General features: G+C 38.3%; 1 protein-coding gene across 1 annotated transcript in view; it reads left to right on the forward strand.

Annotated features, from left to right (window-relative positions):
• The window catches only part of LOC124607196 (palmitoyltransferase Hip14), a 124,395-nt gene extending 103,044 nt beyond the window's left edge, over nucleotides 1–21,351 (forward strand). The window contains exon 12 of the mRNA XM_047139419.1: nucleotides 20,101–21,351. Coding sequence (XP_046995375.1) covers nucleotides 20,101–20,361 — 261 coding nt within the window. The 3' untranslated portion in view covers nucleotides 20,362–21,351. The remainder of the gene's footprint in view (nucleotides 1–20,100) is intronic.
• Nucleotides 21,352–23,629: the final 2,278 nt, after the last annotated feature.

Raw genomic sequence — 23,629 nt, forward strand, 5'->3', positions numbered from 1 at the left:
ACTAAGCAGATTCAGAAGGATGTAGGTTGCAGTAGGTACTGGGAGATGAAGAGGCTTGCACAGGATAGAGTAGCATGGAGAGCTGCATCAAACCAGTCTCTGGACTGAAGACCACAACAACACAACTTCAGATAGTTGCTTCCTGAAACTGCAGTGGAAATTTACTCAAATTCATTAAGGTTAATCAACCAAGTCAATATCACATTACTCTAGTATGGAAATGCTTCTATAATTCTCAATTTTACCTTAATTGTGAACTATTTGTCCTTGTCATATGTTTCTTCTTATGTGATACCTTCCGCCAATAACTTGTTTCCACCTGCTTATCTTGGTCTGTGGTCACTGTATTTGAACAGTCGCTGTATTTAAACTACTTCTTCATCTTTTCCATATTTTTACACTAAGAAGTTATACATACTTATTGGGATGAATACTAAGTGGTATGTGTGTCTCCTCCTCTTTATAATACTTGTATTAGGAAATATAATTACTGACAATGTAATGTATTTACTTGATTACCCATCAACTTTCAAGTTTCTTAATCCTCTTTTAACCTTATCCTCCAATAAATTTCGTTCAGTCTTCCATGTTTGTAGCTTTATTTCCACATCAGAACACTCCCTTTACACCCTGAGGATTCTGTTGCAATTCTTCCGGCTCTCCATTGTTGCAATAAGTGATGTGCGATGTGCACATGTTCATCCGTCACCGTTCCCATTTATTTGCTGCATGCACCCTTTCCCCCACAACATTTGATGCAACTAACATGTAACACTAATTATCAGTCATAAAATTTTGTCTAAGGTTCCCATGTGTGTCATTTTCCTTGGCTACTCTGTGAAGACAGGTGGCACTAAAATAATCTGTAAGAAGGAAGAGTTTCAACAATAGAAAATTGTGAATATGAAATAGTGGGAAAGACAGAGTTGGTCCTCCTATTGGAGAAGTAAGAAAGGAAAAGAATGAAAGATTGTGTTCTGTACCATCCCCAACCAAGGAAATCTCTTCTGCTAAAATTCTTCATTGTGACAAAGAGTGGGAAGTTGGCCACCATTCCCTACAGAACGGACTTGTCATATTTTCACCACCACAGATCCCAAAAAGTGACGCCCAACAAGAACCTCCCCCACAGAATCTTCATAAACCCAACCATTGTTTATTACATTTTATTAGCAAATTTTAACAAAAAAATCCCCCGTATAAAAACCTTAAAAAGAAATCCATCCTAGACATTTATTCACATGTCCATACTGCCACTTTTTTTCCTGCTTGTATTCATCCAATGTGTTAGCGACACACAGTCAGCAATATTCTGTAATGTTAATTAACTCAACAGCTGACTGGTAACAGTTGAGGTGCTTAACACACTTCTCATATGTTTCACATTAGCTGACATACCTTCACAGTGTACCTTACTTATTACCCATAAGTACAAAAAAAAAAAAAAAAAAAAATGCGTTCATACAAAATATATAAAATATAGATTTGAAATGACTCTCAAGTTTTAACCAGTATAAATATTCATATGCATACGAGGTATCATTTTATGAACTTGCCAAGCGGTGGCAGAACAACACACACATAAAAAGGTTTAACTTTTACAAGCTTTCAGAGCCAGTAGCTGTTTCTTTCGTAGCCGTGCCTCTTTCTTCTGGCAAAAGCGTTGAAGGGGAAGGAAGAGTGGTGAAGGAAAAGGACTGGAGAGGTTTAGGGAAAGGGGTACAATTCAGAAAAGTCACCCAGAACCCTGGGTCAGCAGAAACTTATCGGACAGGGTGAAAAGGAAAGTCTTTCCTTCCCATCCTGCCTGGTAAGTTTCTCCCAACCTAGGTTTCTGGATGACTCTCCTGAACTGTACCCCTTTCCCTAAACCTCTCCAGTCCTTTTCCTTCACCCCTCTTCCTTCCCCTTAAAGTCTTTTGGTAGTAGAAAGAGCCCCTAGCTCTGAAAGCTTGTAAAAGTTAGACTTTTTGTGTGTATGTTCTCCTGCTCCGCTTGCTGAGTAGATTTTTTATCTATCCATTTACATTATACTGTCAATAATTGATTATTTTCGTTGTTTTAATTGTAGGATAAGGCAGTTAGAGATAATATCCATCAAAAGATTATAGAATAGAAAAAGAGTGAAGAAACTATTCTACAGAAAATGAAAGAACAAATAAACAGTTAACTTGGGGCTTGACGGACATTGCCCTGCCGAACTTCCTTAGAATGCAGGTTCCCCAGAGCACTTAAATCATGTTATCATATCAGTATTATAGCGACCTTTATCTTGGCCTGTGGTGGGGTCGACAAGGTATACCGCTTTTGGGTATACTCACAGTCTTGTAGGGTCCACAATACTTTGGAAAAAAAAATTACTAGTTTCTTTCTTTATATGGAAACTGTGGTGAAGATCTTGAACAATAAGTAACTCATCAACAGTGAATATTGGAGTCTGTGCTTCCCAATTAAATTATTAAATTTATTCATTTATTCATCAGAAGGTTTTTTTTTTTTTTTTTATGTGGACAAAGCATAAGCTATCAATGTCAGTAGACGTTACTTTTCATTCTTCTGTTAATTATGGACTTTATGACATTTTTACATGTTAAAGTCTTTACTATCAGCATATTATGTTCCTTTTTACATTCTGTTTTCATTTTTTTGGTCATTGTCAATTATTTCTTTGCATAGTTCACATGATTGATCTGAGGTTTCATAGTGCTTTTAGCTTGCAGAATTTCTCCGTGCATGTTTGCCTTTTGCATTTGATGATCTGTTTTGTTCTTATTTGCATTCCTCAGGATTGGGAGCAAGTGACAGTGACAGCCTTCGTAAGAAAAACCTTTCTTTCAGTCTGTGACAGTCAAAAGATGTGTTACCTATGCATAGTGCTTGGATTATAACCATCACCAATGCCCGAAAACAGTGAATTGTGCCTGGTGAATGAGCTCTTCAGTTCACAGTATGCTTAAAAAATAAAAACGATAATAACTCTGATAGTTATTGATGTTCATCATGCAGTTGGTGAATATGCGAATTATTAGTATTTATGCTTTAGCTCCTAAACCTAATTACAGAAATGAGAGTACACGTAACTTGCTTTCTCTTTTGGTATATCGGACCTGGGTCAACTCCCCAGACGCATGTTTGAAGTGTGATCTGTGCTCCTCACTTCCAAGCCGACATCATCAGTGGAAATATATACTTCCTATGGCTATTATAATTGCCAATATCATATAATATGTTTGGCAACTTTGTGATTCTCAAGTTACTTCTGGATTGGCACAGAATTATCCTGCTAAATTCACTTGATATTTTCTCGTCATTTTCATTAAATAATGTGAGCGATTTTCATCTAAGGTGTGCCATAGTGTAATCAGATTTGTGCTTAAAGGCCCAGGAAGGTCATTCGTTACAGAAAGTACACTTAATCTTGACTTTTAGACTGAAATTATCTATCTTAGTTTTCATTAAGTCTATGACAGGGCAGATATCATAGTAGTGCCTCACTAGCTAAGAGGTAATGCTTTACTTGTGGATTCCAATCTCACTGGGGGAGAGGTGAATTGCATTTGACTTTCTTCTCTTCTTCAGACGAACAGGCTAAATATTGGCAGGTAAATCTTAAGAAAACCTCTGTGTCATAAGTCTTTTCATAACATTGACTCAGAACCTTGTAGATCTAAACGTGAAAACATGAAATTCATAAATTACACACTTGTTAACACCAGCAATTTCCTGCTTCATCCAGAAAACCTGAAAAGTTTTTGCAACTACACAATTTCATTAATTACTGAGTGGCATTGAACAGTTTGTTAATAGGTAGAGAACGTAATTTCATGTGTAACAAAATGAGACCTAAGTCATGGAGCCAAGAAACTATAGTTTCAAATGATCACCCCAGCATGTGGATGGAGCTTAAATCATATACCTGGACATAATCTGACATGTTACGTGAATATTACTCTCTATTTCAAGTAGAGCTTCCAATGGAGAGATTTAGTCAAAAGTCTAATAGTATATGAAAAAAATTCATTTGATTTCCTCTCAGAAACATTCAGTTTTCCCAAAGTCAGTTAAAAATCACAGAGGCTATCATAAAGGTACAATAAACCCTTTGCAACAGATTCTGGGAACACTAACGTGTCTCCCAATACAGCTATTAATCAGCTCTTGTTTAACTGAAAAATTGGGTGTATATAAATATAACATAAGGGAATGACAAACAGATATTGAGACTAGTGACCCTCAGTTGGAAGTAATTAAGAAGTCAAAAAATTCTATTGCAACAGTTTGAGAAAATATGACAATGGGACACATTAAACATTTAAACACCAAAGCCAGTTAACTGCATCTTTTAGTTTTGATATGTTTATTTGCCCCCAAATGCTGAACAATTCCCAAAAACACATAACAAATGTATTGTTACTTCTGCTGCTAGTGCTTGTGATGGCGAACATCAGCGTAGTCCTGGAGCGGTTAGGGGTGCAGTCACACTACATCATGTAATTATGACTTTATGGGAAAAATTTATCGTCAGACCTGTATCAACTACCAACTCTTGGCTTCTAACAGACTAGTTCAGACAAGGGTCACCAGCCCTATCTTGATCTGTGAGACGAGGATAAAAAAATTGTCACACCTGCATACTAATATCAGCTCTGTAACAATATGATAACATTCTGGTAATTCCTATTTCCTACCACAGAATTGAAAACATATATTCCTGCTCTCTCTCTCTCTCTCTCTCTCTCTCTCTCTCTCTCTCTCTCCCTCTCCCTCTCTCTCTATTCGTTTAGTCGGTTCCGACTCTTCGTGACCCCATGAACCAAATCACGCCACTTTTTCCTGTCTTGCACTTTCTCCCATAGACCTTCCAGGTTGGAACACATTGCTTCTGTGATGCCATCGATCCATCTCATCCTCTGACGTCCTCTTCTTCTAGTTCCTTCAATCTTCCCCAGCATTAATGTTTTTTCCAGCGAGGCATGCCTTCGCATTGTGTGTCCAAAGTAGGTCAGCTTTCGTTTTAACATTAGACCTTCCAGGGAGAAATCTGGTTTAATTTGCTCCAATATTGATCTGTTGATTCTCTTTGCAGTCCATGGAACTCTAAGAAGTTTCCTCCAACACCACAATTCGAAGGAGTCAATTCTTCACCGTTTAGCCTTCTAATGGTCCAGGTATCACATCCATACATCACAACTGGAAAGACCATAGCCCTCACAATATGGATCTTTGTTGCTAGTGTTATATCTCTGGACCTTATAACCTTGTCAAGGTTTGACATCGCCTGTCTACCGAGCAACAGGCGTCTCCGGATTTCATGGCTGCAGTCGCCATCAGCAGAGATCTGGGAACCGAGATAACTGAATGTGGTCACTACCTCCATGGTTTCTCCTGCTATATCCCACGAATTGGTAGGTGTAGTTGCCATAATTTTCGTTTCCTTCACATTCAGCATAAGACCGGCCTTTTCACTTTCGTCTTTCACCTTCAGTAAGAGTGTTCTCAATTCTTCTTCACTTTCTGCCAACAGGATCGTATCATCCGCGTACCTGAGGTTGTTTACATTTATTCCAGCTATTTTAATTCTTGTTTCTCCTTCATCTAGCATCGCATTCCTCATAACATGTTCTGCATACAGATTGAACAAGTACGGTGACAGTATGCAGCCTTGCCGGACCCCTTTCTGAATCTTTGTCCATTTCGTTGTTCCATACATAGTTCTCACTGTGGCTTCTTGGTCACGGTATAAACTCCATATCAGATGAATGAGGTGATCTGGTACACCCATGTTTTTCAGTATGGTCCATAATTTGTTGTGATCGACGCAGTCAAAGGCTTTGGCATAGTGAATAAAGCAGAGGTACACATCTTTCTGGAATTCTCTCACTTTTTCCATAATCCACCGAATGTTAGCAATTTGATCTCTAGTTCCTCTTCCTTTCCTAAATCCAGCTTGTTCTTCTGGTAGCTCTCGATCTAGATATTGGCGAAGTCTATTTTGTAAGATTTTCAACATAACTTTGCTAGCATGTGAAATAAGTGCGATTGTTCGGTAATCTGAGCATTCTTTAGAACTTTTCTTCTTTGGAATGGGAATGAATACTGATCTTTTCCAGTCTTCTGGCCACTGCTGCGTGATCCATATTTTTTGACATATTGGGTGCAGCACTTTCACTGCATCCTTTCCAGTGACTTTAAACAATTCTGCTGGTATTTCATCATGTCCACTAGTTTTGTTACCAGCCATATTTTCAAGGGCCCACTGGATTTCGCTCTCCAAAATATCTGGCTCTAGTTCTAAATTAACATTAACATCAGCAGTAGGAGCCCTGTCATGATGCAGTTCTTTCTTGTGTAGGTCTTCTACATATTCTGCCCATCTTTCCTTAACATCCTCTGCTTCACTCAGATCTTTCCCGTTTCTATCTTTTATCATTCATCATTCCAATTTTTGCCTGGAATTTTCCTTTAATTTCTCTAATTTTCTTATAAAGATCTCTTGTCTTCCCCATTCTGTTACTATCTTCAACTTCCTTGCACTGTTCATTAAAGAATATATTTTTATCTCTTCTAGCTAATTTCTGAAAATCTTTATTTAATTCAAACATAGCTGATCTATCTCCCTTGATTTTTGCTTTCCTTCGTTCTTCTGCAACTTGCAGTGCCTCAACTGGTAGCCATCTAGCCTTCTTACTGTTCCTTTTCTTGGGAATGTGTTTCTCTGCAGCCTCCTTGACAGTATTAGCTACTTCTGTCCACATCTCTTGCGAGCTTTTGTCCTCCAGCTGTAATACATTAAATCTGTTTTGTACCTCTACAGCATAGTCGGAGGGTATAGAGTTAAGGTCGTATCTGCAAGTTGGGATACTTTTTGCTACATTCTGAAGTTTCAGCCGAAATTTTGCAATCAGGAGCTCATGATCTGATCCGCAGGCAGCCCCAGGTCTTGTTGTAGCTGACTGAACCGCGCTCTTCCACCTCTGATTACAAAGTATGTAATCAATTTGGTTCCGGTGTTGCCCATCTGGCGAAGTCCAGGTATATAGGCGTTGCTTTGGTAGTTGAAACAGTGTATTAGTAATTATCAATGAATTTTCTTGGCAGAATTCTAGGAGTCTCTGTCCAGCTTCATTTGTTGTACCAAGACCATTTTTCCCTGTTATACCTTCTACAGCTTCATTTCCCACTTTTGCATTCCAATCTCCAACTATGAAGACGATATCCTTTTTTGGTGTTGACAGTAGTAATTCTTGTAAATCTCCATCGAACTGGTCAATAATTTCCTTTTCAGCATCGGTTGTTGGTGCATAAACTTGAATTAGTGTGATGTTGAGGGGCTGACCGTGAAGTCTGATGGGTATCATTCTATCATTTTTATATTTGCATCCCATTACAGCTTTTCTCACTTTATCACTAACTATGAAGGCTACTCCATTACTTCTGTTGTTATCGTGCCCAGAATAATACACCATATGGCCATCCGAAGCAAATTCTCCCATGCCAGTCCACCTCATTTCACTTATTCCCAATATGTCGATGTTAATTTTCTCCATTTCTCTTTTCGCTATGTCTAGTTTTCCTTGATACATGGATCTTACATTCCATGTTCCTATGCAGTGCTTCTCTTTGCACCATCTTACTCTTCGTGAAGCTCCTCTCAACCTGGTTCCCCCCGGAGATCCGATCAGGGAACTTGAAACTCCGGAACATTTTGAGCTGAGCGAAGCCATGGGGTTTTCTTGGGATAGTTCAGTGGTGGTTTCCCGTTGCCTTCCACTGTCCTCCAACTCCTATCTGCTCACCGACTCAGTTTCCCGCTGGGGTTGGTTACCCAGCCTTCCGCTGAGTTGCTCGGCTTAACAGGGGGCACCATGTGTAGGTAGGAAGTTGGAGAATTGAGGTGATGGAGGCTGTGAGAACTCTCTTGCTGAGTTCTTGTAATCGCGTATCACCCCCATTTTATGCCAGAGTCTCATGATGTCTGCAGAGACCCCCCAGGTCATTTCCTGGGCCCATATTCCTGCTACACTCCTCTTACCTCCCAAATAGAAACTACAACCTCATCAAAAAATTCTCCTCAAAGAAAACTTCTCGGGGCCAGTGTTCATAATATGAAAATCCAGTAATCACAAAAAATGAAATAAATCAGCTCTCACAGAAATGATACAGTTACTTTTCTTTTTAACAAGCCTCTGAGCCATAGTTATTGACACAATAAGGTTGCCTTGTACTAAGAATGTGAATTTCTTATAAGTATTGTCACACTCTACTTCGAACTACACACTTACTGATCAACTATCACTACCAGAAGCTGCCCGCGTAAAATCTCATGCCTCTGCTCTAAATAACAGCAGTCACCTTCAAAAGTTGTAAAGTGCTGTTGAACCTCCACTTACACACACAATAACATTTTTATAGTCTGACTATACCCACTGCACCCAAACTGTAATATGTCCTATCTCCAGGGATCACAAATGTGTCTTGAGAAACCAATATCCTGCTGAATTTAGTTACTGAATCACGTGTCTCTCTAGATGCTAGTACCTCACTTATAGCCTCTCAATGTTGTGTGTGTGTGTGGGGGGGGGGGGGGGGGGGGGGGTCAGGTACTCACACACGCGCCTGTGTAAATGAATAAGAGTTTGGTTTTGACTACATTTGTATGAGAGAAAGAGAGACAGTTAAGAAAAAAGTATAATTTAAATGAAATTCATATTGTTTATTAATTTTGAGGGATTGGGGCAAAGTGGTGTGGGAGGGGAGAATGTGAAAGAGGGTGGGGGGGGGGGGTTGTTTATTTTTCTGGCAAATGCGTGTCTGCACATTTTAGTGACAGACTTTTTTACGTCCAAAATACTATCACTATTAAACTATTTGGTATAGCTGTAGGCAAAATAATGGCTGTAGGCAAAATAATGGCTGTAGTTTCCCCTCACTTGTAGCCATGCTGCAGTACCGACATGACAATGACATGATTTCTGATGTTAAAAGGCCATATCACAAAATTTATGAATGTTCGTTGTTGTTGTAACTTTGAAGTACGTAAATGAATGCATACTGCAGATGAAATCTTCTCATGCTTCCATCCAGGTGGTTGCATTGAAATTCTCCTGTTTCCTCACCAGAAGATGATCAGAGTGACACTCGTCAAAACGTTGCGTTATTTCAGTGCAGCCATCTAGGTGTACTGTGTTTCTAAAATGAAGAGAAGAGGATCTCTATTGTTTTGCACCTGCTAGCTTGACACAGGTGAAAAGTTACTACATGTGTGTATTTATCATGCCATATTAGTACATGACTGTGATTTTATGTTGTCACAGAGTAAGAGCACAATTTAATTTTGATCAAAGTTGATCAACTCCATGGGAGTGGGTGACCAATTTGTTACAGCCATATGCTTTCCCTCTGGTAATTTTATGCACCCAGCAGTTTTTGTGTACAAGATCTGACCAAACAGAGAGAGAGAGAGAGAGAGAGAGAGAGAGAGAGAGAGAGTAAAACTAGACTCTCAATACAAATTCTTTATACTTACCAAATGGATTGTTGTCAGAGTAGAACCCACTTGAGTCTGCACTCACCACCATTTGTTCCTTCCCCTGCTCTAGACATTTCTGCATTATGTTTTGCTGTAAAGCTGCACTGTAACTCAGCTGTTCTTACCTTATGGCATAGTGCAAGAACTACTCTGTTGCAAACCGCTTGTCAACTGCCACTGAGTTGACATTTTTTTTAATGCGTTGTGATGCAGGTCACCATCAAAAAACAGTCGTCCACTAATGCCTCATTACAAGTAATTCCTTACTAATGCAAGCAGTTTCACTTCTTTTGCATGATGTGATTTTGAGACTAATAATACGTGTCATCTGCTAGAAGAAATTGTTATGCTGGATGTGCCTTAAATGGAATGTCATTTACATATACACTGACAGAAAAACATTGCAGCACCAAAAGATAATTAATGTAGAGTAATACAAGGAACGTTTCATAAATAATACAAGGGATATTTTATAAATAATGTACGTGTTGGTATTACTGTTGGATTGGTTGAGTTAGGAGCTTGAGGAAGCAGCACGTATTTGTTTTTTCGCGGTGTAATCTAACATAAAATTGGTGGGAGATAGAAATGGAGCCTGTGGGGGGTCCTGGGTGCTGTCATACATGATGATCAAAACTTTACACACCAAAAACCCAATAGAAATCCACAGTGCATTAAGTGAAGTTTGTTGTGAGTTTACCACAGAACATAGTACAGTTTCACATTGGGTGAATTGTTTTCATGGTGGTTGTATAAGCATAGATGATAATCCAAGACCCAGAAGACCAAAAACGACAACAGATGAATGAAGTATAAAACTTGTGGCAGATGCTGTTGAAGAAGATAGCAGTGCGACTTGTGTTGAACTCTCTGAAGCCAAGGGAATTCCCTCAACATCAGTATTCCATATTCTTATAAATGATTTGATGAAGAGAAAATTTCTGCGAGATCGGTTCCAACTGTTTGACTGCTGAAGAGAAACAGAAATGCCTCGACATCGCAACCTTGCCCAAAAAAAGATTTCACTGTGAAGGTCAATGATTCTGGTCTTAAATTGTTGCTATTGATGAAACATGAATTACAGACTTTGAAGCTGAGTTGAAATAACAGTCCAGTGAGTGGAGAGCTTCAGATTCTCCACATAAAAAAAAAAATTAAAAAAATAAAATAAAAAAAAAGTTGACGTGATCACCGAGGAATAATCGTGACAAGTAGTCCCATGTGGAACAAGTATCACAACAGTGTATTAAACATCATGCTAAACCTGTGCAGAAAAATGCACAAAACCTGATATCAGTTGTGTGAGGCTGAGCCACTCATTCTCCCATTCTCCACACAATGCTCGCCCACATACCAGCAATGTTGTAGCCCAAAAACTGAGTGATACACAAATGGGAAGTGTTGCTGTATCCTCGCTAAAATCCAGATGTGAGTCCACCAGGTTTCGACTTGTTTCTGAAGTTGAAAAAACCTATGCATGGACGTTGTTATCTTTCTCTGGAAGAGCTTTCTACTACCGATACCCGAGTCATTCAACAGTTGAACAGGAGTGGTGTCTTGGAATAATAGAACTTCTGAGATGTTGAGATTCAGTCATAGAGAAGGAGGGAGACTATATTGAAAGACAGTAAAGAGATATTGAAAAATAAATAAAGATGGCGGACAGTTCAGTGCAATGTATTGAGAACACTCTTATCAAGATCAGAAAAGTGGCAAAAGGAGGAGGATATATGAAGAAGAAAATGAGGAATGGAATTACTAGAGGCAGTGAGTGACATAAGAAAATGCTTAGAATCTTTGAAAAACAAAACAAAGGCAAAGGAGGAGGAGAATAGGAGTCCTACAAGAGAGGTTAGGAACCTCCAACAAGAGGAGATGAGTGAGGAAGAAGACAGCTGGACAACTAGCAACACCTATCGGAGAAACGCAGGAAACAGCACATAGCGAATAGAGGCAGATGGAAGACACACCTACAGGCTCTGAGAAGAACTTCAGTGGAGATATTGGAGTGGGTAGCTCTCTCGAAAAAGCAAAAAAAGATGAAAATAACACGGAAATGGGAGAACTGAGGCATAAAATGGAGGAGATAACTGATTTCCTAAAAAACCAACTAGGGATATTAATACAGGAGCAAATAAAGAAAACTAGAAAAGGAAAGTTACCTAGAACCAGAGAAAACCAAAACTGATGCAAAACAACATACAAACTAAATACAACAAAGTTAAACCAAGGGGAACGACAATATACAGAAATCCTCTGCTCCAGCAACAAAATCAGCCACAAGTCCAGATCAATGCACATGAGCATAATAAAACCCGAAATCAGGTTAATGAACTAGAGGAACCAACTTGGAGTACTGTGGTAGGGAGGAGCTGGTACAGAAGAAACTAGATTAAAAATAAAACCATAATGGGTACCAAAAAAAAAAAGATGAAGAAATGCAATCAGCGGAAACAACAGTGTGGTTATATATTCCTAACTTAAATAGAACCACCACAACTGATACAGTAGTGAAATACCTCAACAAGAACGAAATACTGAGACAGCTTGAATGTGAAGAACTGCGCACACTGTGACAAAAAAGCTTTCAAATAGGCAGTCTGTTTGAAGATCTACAAATCACACAAGAATCAGATTTCTGGCCTGAAAACATAAAAGTACGTCGATTTCGTTTCCAAAGACGATCAATGGAAGAGGGAGCAGAGCTCAACTAAACTAAGAAGAAAACCAGAAGGACAAGAAATAAAAGCAGTCTTGTGGAATACAGAGGGAATAAAAAATGCTCTTAACCCCACACCAACAGACATTCTGCAAAGCTTGGATCTTGCAATTCTGTCAGAAACCTTCCTGATAGACAACTGGCAACATAAAGATTTCTACAATATTCACCTAATGCCAAAGAAGGGAGAAAGAGGACGACCCATGGGAAGAATATCTATCCTACTGAAACCCTGGATGACCCCCACCAAAAAAATCATAAAACAAGAAAATAGTATGCTAGTAGAAGCAGCAAACATAAATATAATTGCAGTCTATTTTAAACCCCACACAAATGCTGTAGAAATAATTGATGAAATAGTCACACTCATCAGACAATGCGACAGCAAACCCACCATTATTGCAGGCGATCTCAACTGCAGAATAGACAAGGAGAACTATAAAACAAGACTAGTCATTGAAACCCTAAAAGAGGATGGTTTCACCCTACATATATATTCCACAATGGGAAAAGTACCGTTGATATCACATTAACAAGAGGAGAAATAAAAGGAAGTATACAACCAATATGGCATGACTCCTATACGAAAGCACATTCCAGTGAAGATAAATATAAATAACGTCACATCACCACCAGCAAGAAAGACCCACTAAATCACACAAAGAAAAGCAGATAAAGAAAAATTAACAAACCAGCAAGATCAAATAACACAAATAGAAACTTTAATAGAGGAAGGAGACCTTGAAAAAGCAACAGACAAAATAGAAGCCCTCCTAAAAAATTCAGTGATACAAACAAACCCAAAAAAAAAACGGCAAAAAGATGGTTCGATGCTGAATGCTACAGCAAAAGGAACACTGTTCTAAGAACGCTCCACAGATTAAGAAACCAGCACAGTGAGGAAACGTGCAAACTATATGCAGAAGAGAGGAGAATCTACAAAAAACTAATAGAAGAAAAGAAAAAAGAACACATTGAAAGAGAAGCAAAAAGAGAAGCGGGTGAAACAGAGAAAGACCCATACATAGCAGCAAGACCAAGAAGAATGGCTCATACACCAAATATAGACATGAAGGAATGGGAAGACCACTTCGATACTGAACAAAAAAGGAATCAAAACATCCCCAAAGAAAGAGAAACAACATCAAACAAAGGAAAAAGACAATGTATGGGAACCTCTAAATGAAGATGATGTTAAAGAAGTAATAAAAACACTGAAGAACAAGAAAGCAGCAGGACCCGTTAATATATATAATGAACATAAAAAAGATGCAAAAGAGGCTCTCCAACATGTATGGATCAAACTATTTAACAAATGCCTGGAACTTGGAAGAATTCCGACCCAGTGGAGACACTCGATAATAAAAGTTCTCTAGAAAGGTAGAGGAGACCAAACGGACACAAACAAGTACAGAGGCATAGCCCTGGAAAATACTTAGTTCAAGATGTTTTCAAAGATAATTACACAAAAAATCAAAGCCTGTGTGGACAGTCACCTCCCAGAACAAAACATGGGCTTCAGATCTGGACGATCAACACTTACGGCAGTCAGGCTTCTTCTAAACATCATCAACAAAGCGTTACAAAAGAAACAAATGTTCTACGCAGTGTTCATAGACGTTACCAAAGCCTTTGACCTACTGGAAAGTGGTTCATAGTCTGAAAAATGGAAAACACAATGGGAGAAGATAGCATATGGGCAAGAATAATCAAGTCAATCCTCAAATACAACTTAATCACAATATCAGACAACCTCTCTTTTTCGAACATCATTCTGCAATTAAATGGAGTCTTAAGTACCAAGGGGTGACATGGCAACCAACAGCCAAATGCTTCACAAAACATACAACAGAACGTGCAGCCCAAGCAACAATAGCAATACAGGACATCGAAAACATCCGCCTACTCAGTCTAGAAACAGCCATGAAATGATTCAACGCAAAAATCTTGCCATTCCTAATTGAAGACATCAAACTTCGATATATGATGCCACACACCAGGGCTTCCAGAAATCAACTGAAGATCACGGAGGATAAACGAGAAAAAGTATGGCCGGAATTCCACGGCACTGAAGCAATGACGATCCACTCACGGACAGCACCAAACTTCGAACTGCGACATGTCGTAACTATATTATCTATTCACGGCTTTCATCATCTAATTTTCAAAAACAAAACTTATCACGACCCAACCACAATGTGTGTGTGTGTGTGTGTGTGTGTGTGTGTGAACTGCGTAACAAAGCCTGGAACGATATCACATAGAACTGCGCAGTAAAAGAGTGAAATCTATGCAAAAACGAAAAATGTAAATGCAAAATGTTAAGAAAAGTAACTGTATATGGCTATTTGGATGCAATTTTATTAAATAAAAAAATAAATAAATGTGTAAGTAAAAAACTTAGTGTGCATAATTTATGAAATGCCCATCATAAAATTTGCATAATACATTTGTCTAGGTAACATATTTAAGTGATTAACATTGCAAGGTCACAAGTTAGTGTAAGTTCGAGAGAAGCCATTGCAACTGTGAAGTGCTGGTACATTAATAACTGGAATGTTGAATCCGAGCATGCAAACATGCATGCATTGTGTCGTACACATGCCCGATGTCAGTTTGTGGGATGGAGTTCCGTGCCTGTTGCACTTGGTCAGTCAATAAAGGGATGGTTAATGCTGTTTGTGGATGATGCTGGAGTTGTCACCTGATGATGTCCCTTACATGCTCGATTGGAGATGGATCTAGTGATCGAGTAGGCCGAGGCAACATGTCAACGCTGTAGAGCTTGTTGGGTTACAACAGCGGTATGTGAGTGAGTATTATCCTGTTGGAAAACACGTCGTGGAGTGCTATTCATGAATGGCAGCACAACAGGTTGCACCAGATTGACGCACAGGTTTGTAGTCAGTGTGCTTGGGATAACCGTGAGAGTGCTCCTATTGTCATACGTAATCGCATTGGGGACCATAACCTCAAATGTAGGTCTGAGGTGTCTAGCACACAAGCAGGTTGGTTGCAGGCCCTCATCTGGCCTCTTCCTTACCAACACATGGCCATCACTGGCACTGAGGCAGAACCAGCTTTCATCAGAAAACACCACAGACGTCCACCCTGCCCTCCGATGAGCTCTCACTTGACACCACTGAAGTATTAAATGGTGGTGGTTTGGGGGCAGTGGAAGGCATACTACAGGGCATCTGCCTCAGAGCTGCCCTTGAAGTAAGCAATTTGTTGTGTCACTGTGGTGCCAATTGTTGCTGCAGATGTAGTACAATGTGTCAGAGCCATACACTGAACACGATGGTCTTCCCTTTTAGCAGTGCCGTGTGGCTGTCCGGTGCCAGTCTTCTTGTAACAATATATTCTTGTGACCACCGTTGTCAGCAGTTGTGTACAGTGGCTACATACCTGCCAAGACATTCTGCCATATCTTAGAGAGAACAGCCAGCTTTAGGCTTGTTACATTATCTCATTCAAACTCTTTGAGGTGTCTTTGTTGCCATTAAGGCATTCTTGATGACCATCAACTCACCATGTCCGATCTCAAAGGTAACTAACGCTGATGACCATTACAGCACGTATTTAAAGCAAACTGAATTTGCATCCTCATAGTGGTGCTACTAGCACGACTCTTATGCGACTGGTGTGAAATTTTAATAGATATCATCTTTCAGATGTAGAAACAAGGCTACCAACTTTTGTTTGTCATATAACTCCTATTTGGTGCTAAAAAAAATTTTTCCATCAGTTTATGATTCAGTGCAGAAATAATTGTTCATTCTTGTGGGTGCTACCCTTAACAGATGGTTCAACCCTGTAAATGTGTGGAGACCTCAGTGCATTCTTCATATGGCTAATCAAATCTCTAACAGAAAGAAACAGTTATATATACATGCAGGTCTCCCTAGCTTTCAGACTCTTTAAGGACTGTATATACAATCAAATTTATTTGTCAAGTTCACTCTTATCCATCCACAGATTTGTCAAACAAGCCCGTACATTCCTACAAACGCTTATAAAGCATGTCCAACATTCCAGAATGAGGTTTTCACTCTGCAGCAGAGCATGTGCTGATAAAATACATCCTGTCGGATTAAAACTGTGTGCTAGCCTGAGATTCGAGCTCCTGACCTTTGCCTATTGTGGCCAGGTGCTCTACCAACCGAGCTACCTACCTTCCTAACTTCACAGAAGTTCTTCTACAAGCAAGTTTCGTGTCTAACATTGTCTCTGGCAATGTGTTGGAAGAAGATGAAAAAGAGCTAAACATATTCAGCAAATCATCAACACAAATAATGTGTGCCATCTTGTCAAATTTTCTGTCAATCAAAATTTCTCTCATTCGTGCCAGACATGCTCTGTATTTGACAGTTGCATCAGACAGCCACAAACAGTCAAATATTTTGCAAATATAGTAAAGTTTAACAAATTGTTTTATTGTGCATAGGGGCCTTCAGTGAAATTTTCACAACATCCTCCTCCTCCTCCTCCTCCTCCTCCTCCTCACCACCACCACCACCACCACCACCACCACCATCACCATCACCATCCCCACTCTCTTCCCCCAATAATTTTTATTATTAGCTTGGTCAAATGCTTTGGATTTTGACACAGCTGCCTACAGTTATTTTAGTATATCTTGGATTTAGGTACAATTGTATGCAGTTACTTTAGTATATGTACGTTGCCAAAAATGTGGAAGAATTGCACTAAGAGTTTGCATGACCTTTTCACTAACTGGATAATAATAGAATATTAAAGAACTGTGCACGTGCAAATTTTCACAAATGACTACATCTTCACAAAACTCTCATTATACATTTTCACATGGTTCTCTTTTGTGTTCTAATCTTGAAAACATTTACTGCCATTAATATAATTGCAGAAGGTCCTGGGCAGAATACGCAACATTGTATGAGTGATGACAGTTACTCACCCAGTACATGGAAGTAACATCCATCTTATTCCCCCCCCCTTCTTATTCCCTCCCCCTCCTTTCTATCAAGTTGACAAACTGGCATCACAATTACTTCATTTTCTCTTTGTTCCTTGTTGAAAGATTTTCTGTTGTCTCTCAGTTCTTTTATGTTGCTTTTTGTTTTTTTCTTAAATCCCGGCTATTGTTGACTTCTTTTTCTAGAAGTGCTGGACTACTTGTTGGTAATTTATGCATGGTTTGGTAGCAAATTTTAAGATTTGTTTTGCACTGGAATTGAGAAGTATGGGGTGATTATAATTAAAATTAATCCCTCAAAACACTGTAAAAATAAGACCACTGGTGAGAATGACGTCAAATTGCAACGGAATATTATCGGAGAGGGCGGAAAACGTATGGCAGAAGAAGAAAATTAGTGTGAAAATTGATCAGTATTGACACTGTATGTGTCAGAATATGTAAATGAAAACACCTGTCATGTGCATGACCCATTAAAGTTGGTATAAACACGCCAGGTAGTTGGCTTTTCCTCCTTTTGCGTCTGTGACGTTCACCATGACTGTCTCAATGCACGATAATGCGTGGTTCTGCAGAAGTTCTAGATACAGAAGGGTTTGAAGAAAGGCATTAGTCCTATGACTTCCATGGATCTGAAGAAAATGATTTAGAAATTTGAAAAGGCGGGTTCTTTTGGCATGCAATCTGGTAGACAGAGGAAATGAATTGATTCAATGTTAGTGGAAGCAGTGCCCACAGCAATGCAGGAGGAGACAAGTGGTGGTGTGCAAACATGCAGTGCATGGAGAATTGCCTGAACATTAAACATACCCATTAGCATGGTGCGTAAAATCCTACGAAACATCCTTCTTTGCTGTACATTCAACATTACCCATGTGCACGAGTTGCTTCCTGTTGACCTGCCAGCAAGAAAGACCTTCGCCTTAGAATTTCTTGCTCACATGGAAGTGGACAATGATTAGCCATGGAAGATTTTATGGACAGACAAAGCCCACTTCCATCTGACAGGATATGTCAGTACACAGAATTGTCGAATATGGGCAACAGAAAATCCATGTACAAATCAACCAGTACCACTTTATCCCTAAAAGGTCACTGTGTGGTGCAGGTTTAAGGCATCATTTATCATAGGGCCATATTTTTTCAAAGAGACAGGTGCTCCCGGTCCTGTTATCTGTACCATCACTGGTAAGTGCTGTGAGTGTCTTTTGTGCAACCATATCATTCCAGCTCTCCAACAGTGTGGATGGGATCATTTTTATGCAAGATGGTGCACCTCTGCACATTGAAAATCCAGGTAAGCAGCTGATGAAGTGCCATTTCGGAAATGTTAGAATTATCAACCTGGCCATCCCAGTCACCTGATCTTAATTTGTGTGACTTCTGGCTGAGGGGCTATCTGAAAGATGTGTTCAGTGATCTGATTGCAAACTTAGCTGCGTTGAAGACACGCATTGCTTAACACATTATGAATGTGACCCTGGAAACACTTTGATCAGTTGTGGAACGTGCTGTTTCTCGATTTCAACTTGTTGCAGAAAACAGTGGAAAGCGTATTGGCCATGTTTTGCACCAGTCACATGGACATTAATAATTCGATTTGATTTTGATTATGCTTTTTATGTGGTTTTTGGCCAGAGGACGTTTAAAAACTGATGTGATTGATGCTTTTTATGCAGTTTTTGGCCTCAGGACAATTAAAAACTGATATAATTGATGCTTTTTATGTGGTTTTTGGTCTCAGGACAATTAAAAACTGATTTTTCCCATCCAATGTGATATGACCCTGCCATTGTGGATGGGCTTATGTAACTAACAGTATCACACCTGTATACCCATGCACACTGAGTAGTACAGTTTGTTTAACATCAAACTTACACCTTAGACGTTGTTGTATGATTCATTTGTCATTGGTAGTCGACCACTGTTAAATTATGATGCTTACAGCGCCATCTATTGCTACATTTTGTAACTATTTATTTTTCTTCTGCCATACGTTTTCCCCCTTCTCTGATAATATTCCATTGCGATTTGCGTCATTCTGACCAGTGGTCTTATTTCTTCAGCAGTTGGAAAGTTTATCTGTAATTATAATCACCCTGTATATTTCTGTCCCACTACATTTCAGGAAGAGTAAGAACACTGTCTCTCCCATCTTATTCTCTTTAGATGGAGCATCAGGTACCCATAGAAAATAAGTGATATTTAAGTAAATCTGAGATAATTGTTGGAACAGATTCCTATAAAGTCGTTTCATTCATTGATACTACTTAGTTGTTTCATTGAAGGATTCTCTTCTGTCTAAACAGTATGTACTGATACTTCACTAGGCGCTTCATAGTATATGGGTATTGTCAAACATTTATTAAAACAAACCAAAAAATTTAAGTATGGAAGTCACAACCATATTCTTCCCTTAATACTGTCCAGTTTTGGCGTTTGTCATTCACTTATGAAACAAAGTTTGATTAAATTTACCAGTCACATTCATTTGATAATCTTCTCTGCCATCAGATGGTGCTACACTCGTTGCTCCCTTCTCATGATGCTAATTGGTGGCCTAAGCTTTCATAGCTTCACACACAGTTTTGAAAATGGTTGTTGTTCCCAATTGAAAACTGCTAAATATGATTAAGCAGTCTTGCTTCAATAATGTGATGCATCACATACCAAAGGAACAAATAAAATTTGTTAATCCATAAAAGACGGATCTAGGAAAAGAGTTGTATTCCATTTGAAAGTTAAAAAGATACTACAACCTAGAGTTATTACCTTTACTTATCTAGTTTAAAGACTGCGGGAATTTCAGTTGTCACTCTGTTGAAGTCACCCTGGTTTCAGAATAATCGAGGAAAATTAGAAAGTATGTAAATTTAGATAAATACTTTTCTGTTGCAGATAATGTGTTTGGGAATGACAACAAATGAGCGTATGAATAGTGGTCGCTACAAACATTTTCACACAACAGGACGATTGGGTCAGGAAACGAGAAGTCCGTTTCATAGAGGACTTTGTCAAAACCTCATTGACTTTGCTGAATTCCGTTGTTTTGGCTTATTTAAGCCAGACAGTACTGATTGGCTGACACGGTATGATATTAAAGACTCTGTTGAGCAGATGCCTCTACTTTCAGCCAAAGAAAACTATCAGTATGTATAACAGTGCAGCTAGGTCATTTATTCCACTATTGGTGGCATATTCTGTGATTTTATTGTAGTAAGTGTTACAGAATAATTATTTTTAGTCTGTTCAGTCATATTTGTTCTGTACACTGTGCTTGACTGCCACAATTTTCTATGTAATTTATCTGTGATATTCAGTGAAATATTTTTAGTAATTTACTGTTATCTGTATGTTGTCAGGTAAAGGCTATTCTCTTTATACAAATGTAATATTACATGAAATAGATTCTGTCTTTTTTAGAATGTACATGTTTTTGCAGTGTAGAAATGTGATAAAAATTGTTGGTGTATACTTAACTTTGTTAAGTTGTATATTTGTTGTGAATAGTGTGCATTATAACAAATAATCAACATTTTTGTTAAGGCTGCATAATTTTAACAAGAAGATAAATATACAGACGCACACACACAGATCTGTAGTTGATGAACAAGTAAGAGCTTCCATAGTGTCAGACTGACTGAATGTTGAGAGAATATTGGCAGCACCATTAGCTGCAAATTCACCTTGACCTCTGGTAGCAAGTGCAATTTTTTGGTGCCTTTCGTCACTCTTATTAGAAGATAGTTTCAAATCAAATAAAGGCTTCTAGAATGAAAATATTTAAACGTTTACAATGGAAATCAAATGTAGAGCAAAAAGGAGATGGTTTCACATTTTAGACGTTTAAAAACATCAGTAACATAAAATGATTGGTGTTAAAAATTGAGTTTATGGTACAGAGCTGTTAGTAACAGAATCAGTGGGTAATGAAGTTATAGGTAAAACATATATAGTGGCAGTGAGGGTAGAACGGGATGTGGGAGAGAGGCAGGGTAATGAAAAATCAGAAATAGTTTTCAACGTATTCTGTGTGTGGTGTTTCTTTTTTTGTATAAAAATAATCACAGTTTATTTTACTCCATAAGGCATCAGTGTTTTACCAGTATTAAATAAGTAAACTAAGTAATAAACAAACTTCTAGTCATATTGTAAGTTGTCTGTATGTGCCTTTTATGTAAAAAGTCAAATAAGGACTCTTGTAGTCTTTTTTTATTAGCTCACACAGTATAACCATCATTCCAACTGTCATTTATGGTGAATTCTAATAATAATTGATATCCTATAGGATGCATGGAGGTACTGTGTGACTAAATAACGTAAACTCATGAATTGTCATAGGTATTATAAACTTGTATATAGTCTAATGCTCCAAAGGTTGATTTTGCAACAGTAAAATCCTCTAGTAAAACAAGTTAGCATATAATTTTACCTACAATATATAGAACTTCTATGTGGAAGACAAAATCAGCTTAAGAAACACAGGAGAACTGAAAAATAAACATAATATTGAAAAACTTATTTTTGCAAATCTCAGATACAGCAAGTTATGTGTAATATCTGCCTTATGTATATTTGGTTTGTGTGTGTGTGTGTGTGTGTGTGTGTGTGTGTGTGTGTAGGAGATTGCACCTGCCTTCGCGTTTCTTTGTGTTCTTGTGTATGAAGAGCAGTTGATACAGAGAAATGATGAAGACTAGAGAAGTAATTGAGTAGGAATTGCTGCCACTCTTATTGACAAAATTTCCAATTTGAAATTTAATGTAAAACCTCCTGTTTTCATCTCTTTTTGCTTCTGACCATAGGTACAGGTCAGTGATGTCCAGGGTCTAACAGGCTTGTTCTCTTCGGCCATTATCAATGAAGAAATTGACAACATGCTAACATGCTCTTGCTAATATGAACTGTCCTTTCTAGACCGGGATGCGGCAGATGGTAATGCATTTGAGTGTTATTGCTTAACTGTTACAGACTCCAGTAATCTTGTATGCTAGAACACAATTATTGATGAATTTCCAACTAAAATCTGCCTTTGTGGGTTGTATATTACAGTAGCACATTATAAATAAACAATACTAAGCTTACATTTTTGCTGATGAGAAACAGAAATGATCCTTTCCTAGTTAGTGGTGCAGATTAAATCATCATGGGGAAGCAACTATTTTGAGGCAAAATGAGAAAAACAAGAAATCAGTACAGCAAAATATTTTTTCAAAGGTGACAAGCTGTTTTATTGTTAGTTAATGTGTGGTGTCTGAAATTTTCCACACCCTGTGTTTTGACATGGAATATTTTAATTTTTATTTTTTTCAACATGGTTTGTATTTGTCTTTTCAGGATGAAAAGTTAATTGTATTTCATTCTTATTTGATGATTTCACCACTTTCCTCTTCAATCCCTTTTTTCCTCTTTTATTTTATCCTGCAAGATAGTGTTTCAAAACTATTTGATTAGTTTCTTAACCAGATAGATTTGCCTCATTGACGTATTTGTTATTCATCATTGTGGCATTTAGAAAGTACATTTGTATTTATTGCAGATTTAAAGTAATACTTTTAAAGACCTCACACACTTCCTATTTCAATCACTCGTTATTTTCATTAATAATTTGGCATGGCATGTTTCTGCAGCATTCTGCCATCTGTCGCCGGCCGCGGTGGTCTAGCGGTTCTAGGCGCTCAGTCCGGAACCGCGCGACTGCTACGGTCGCAGGTTCGAATCCTGCCTCGGGCATGGATGTGTGTGATGTCCTTAGGTTAGTTAGGTTTAAGTAGTTCTAAGTTCTGGGGAACTGATGACCACAGATGTTAAGTCCCATAGTGCTCAGAGCCATTTGAACCTTTTTTTTATTTTTTTTATTTATTTATTTATTTTTTTTTTATTCCCCCCCCCCCCCCTCCCCCCCAGAGCCATTTGCCATCTGTCATTGCCCATATATTGTTATTACATTAATATGCTGTGTAATCCTTTGAGATGCAATATTGCTGCTGGTTGAAACATTTATGTTAGGAGATGAAATTTCGCTAGCTATGTTTGTGGCACATAAATAGAAACATTTATTCACAATTATTATTTGCAAATATGTTTACACAAGAAGTTTAAACTATCCACAGATAATTAAAAAACTTGTAATTATTACCATTAAAGTTTATAGGAATCTAAAATACTTCAACATAACTTTGGAAATATTGAGTTGTATGAATGGATGTTACCTGTGGAGATGAGAGGACATAAAAAAGAATGGAAATTTTATTGGCAGCTTAAAAGATGAGTCTTAAAGGGTTACTTCATTCAGGAACCAGTGTCATAAACGACTGCATTGAGAGGGTGGTCTTTTGGTTTTTTAATTTCATTTGATAGCTTCTTGCAGATCTCGTTGACACAGTTCTGTACCACAACTTTTAAGCATTCTTTTACATATATTCCT

The sequence above is a fragment of the Schistocerca americana genome, chromosome 3 (genome assembly GCF_021461395.2).
Source record: "Schistocerca americana isolate TAMUIC-IGC-003095 chromosome 3, iqSchAmer2.1, whole genome shotgun sequence".
NCBI lineage: Eukaryota > Metazoa > Arthropoda > Insecta > Orthoptera > Acrididae > Schistocerca > Schistocerca americana.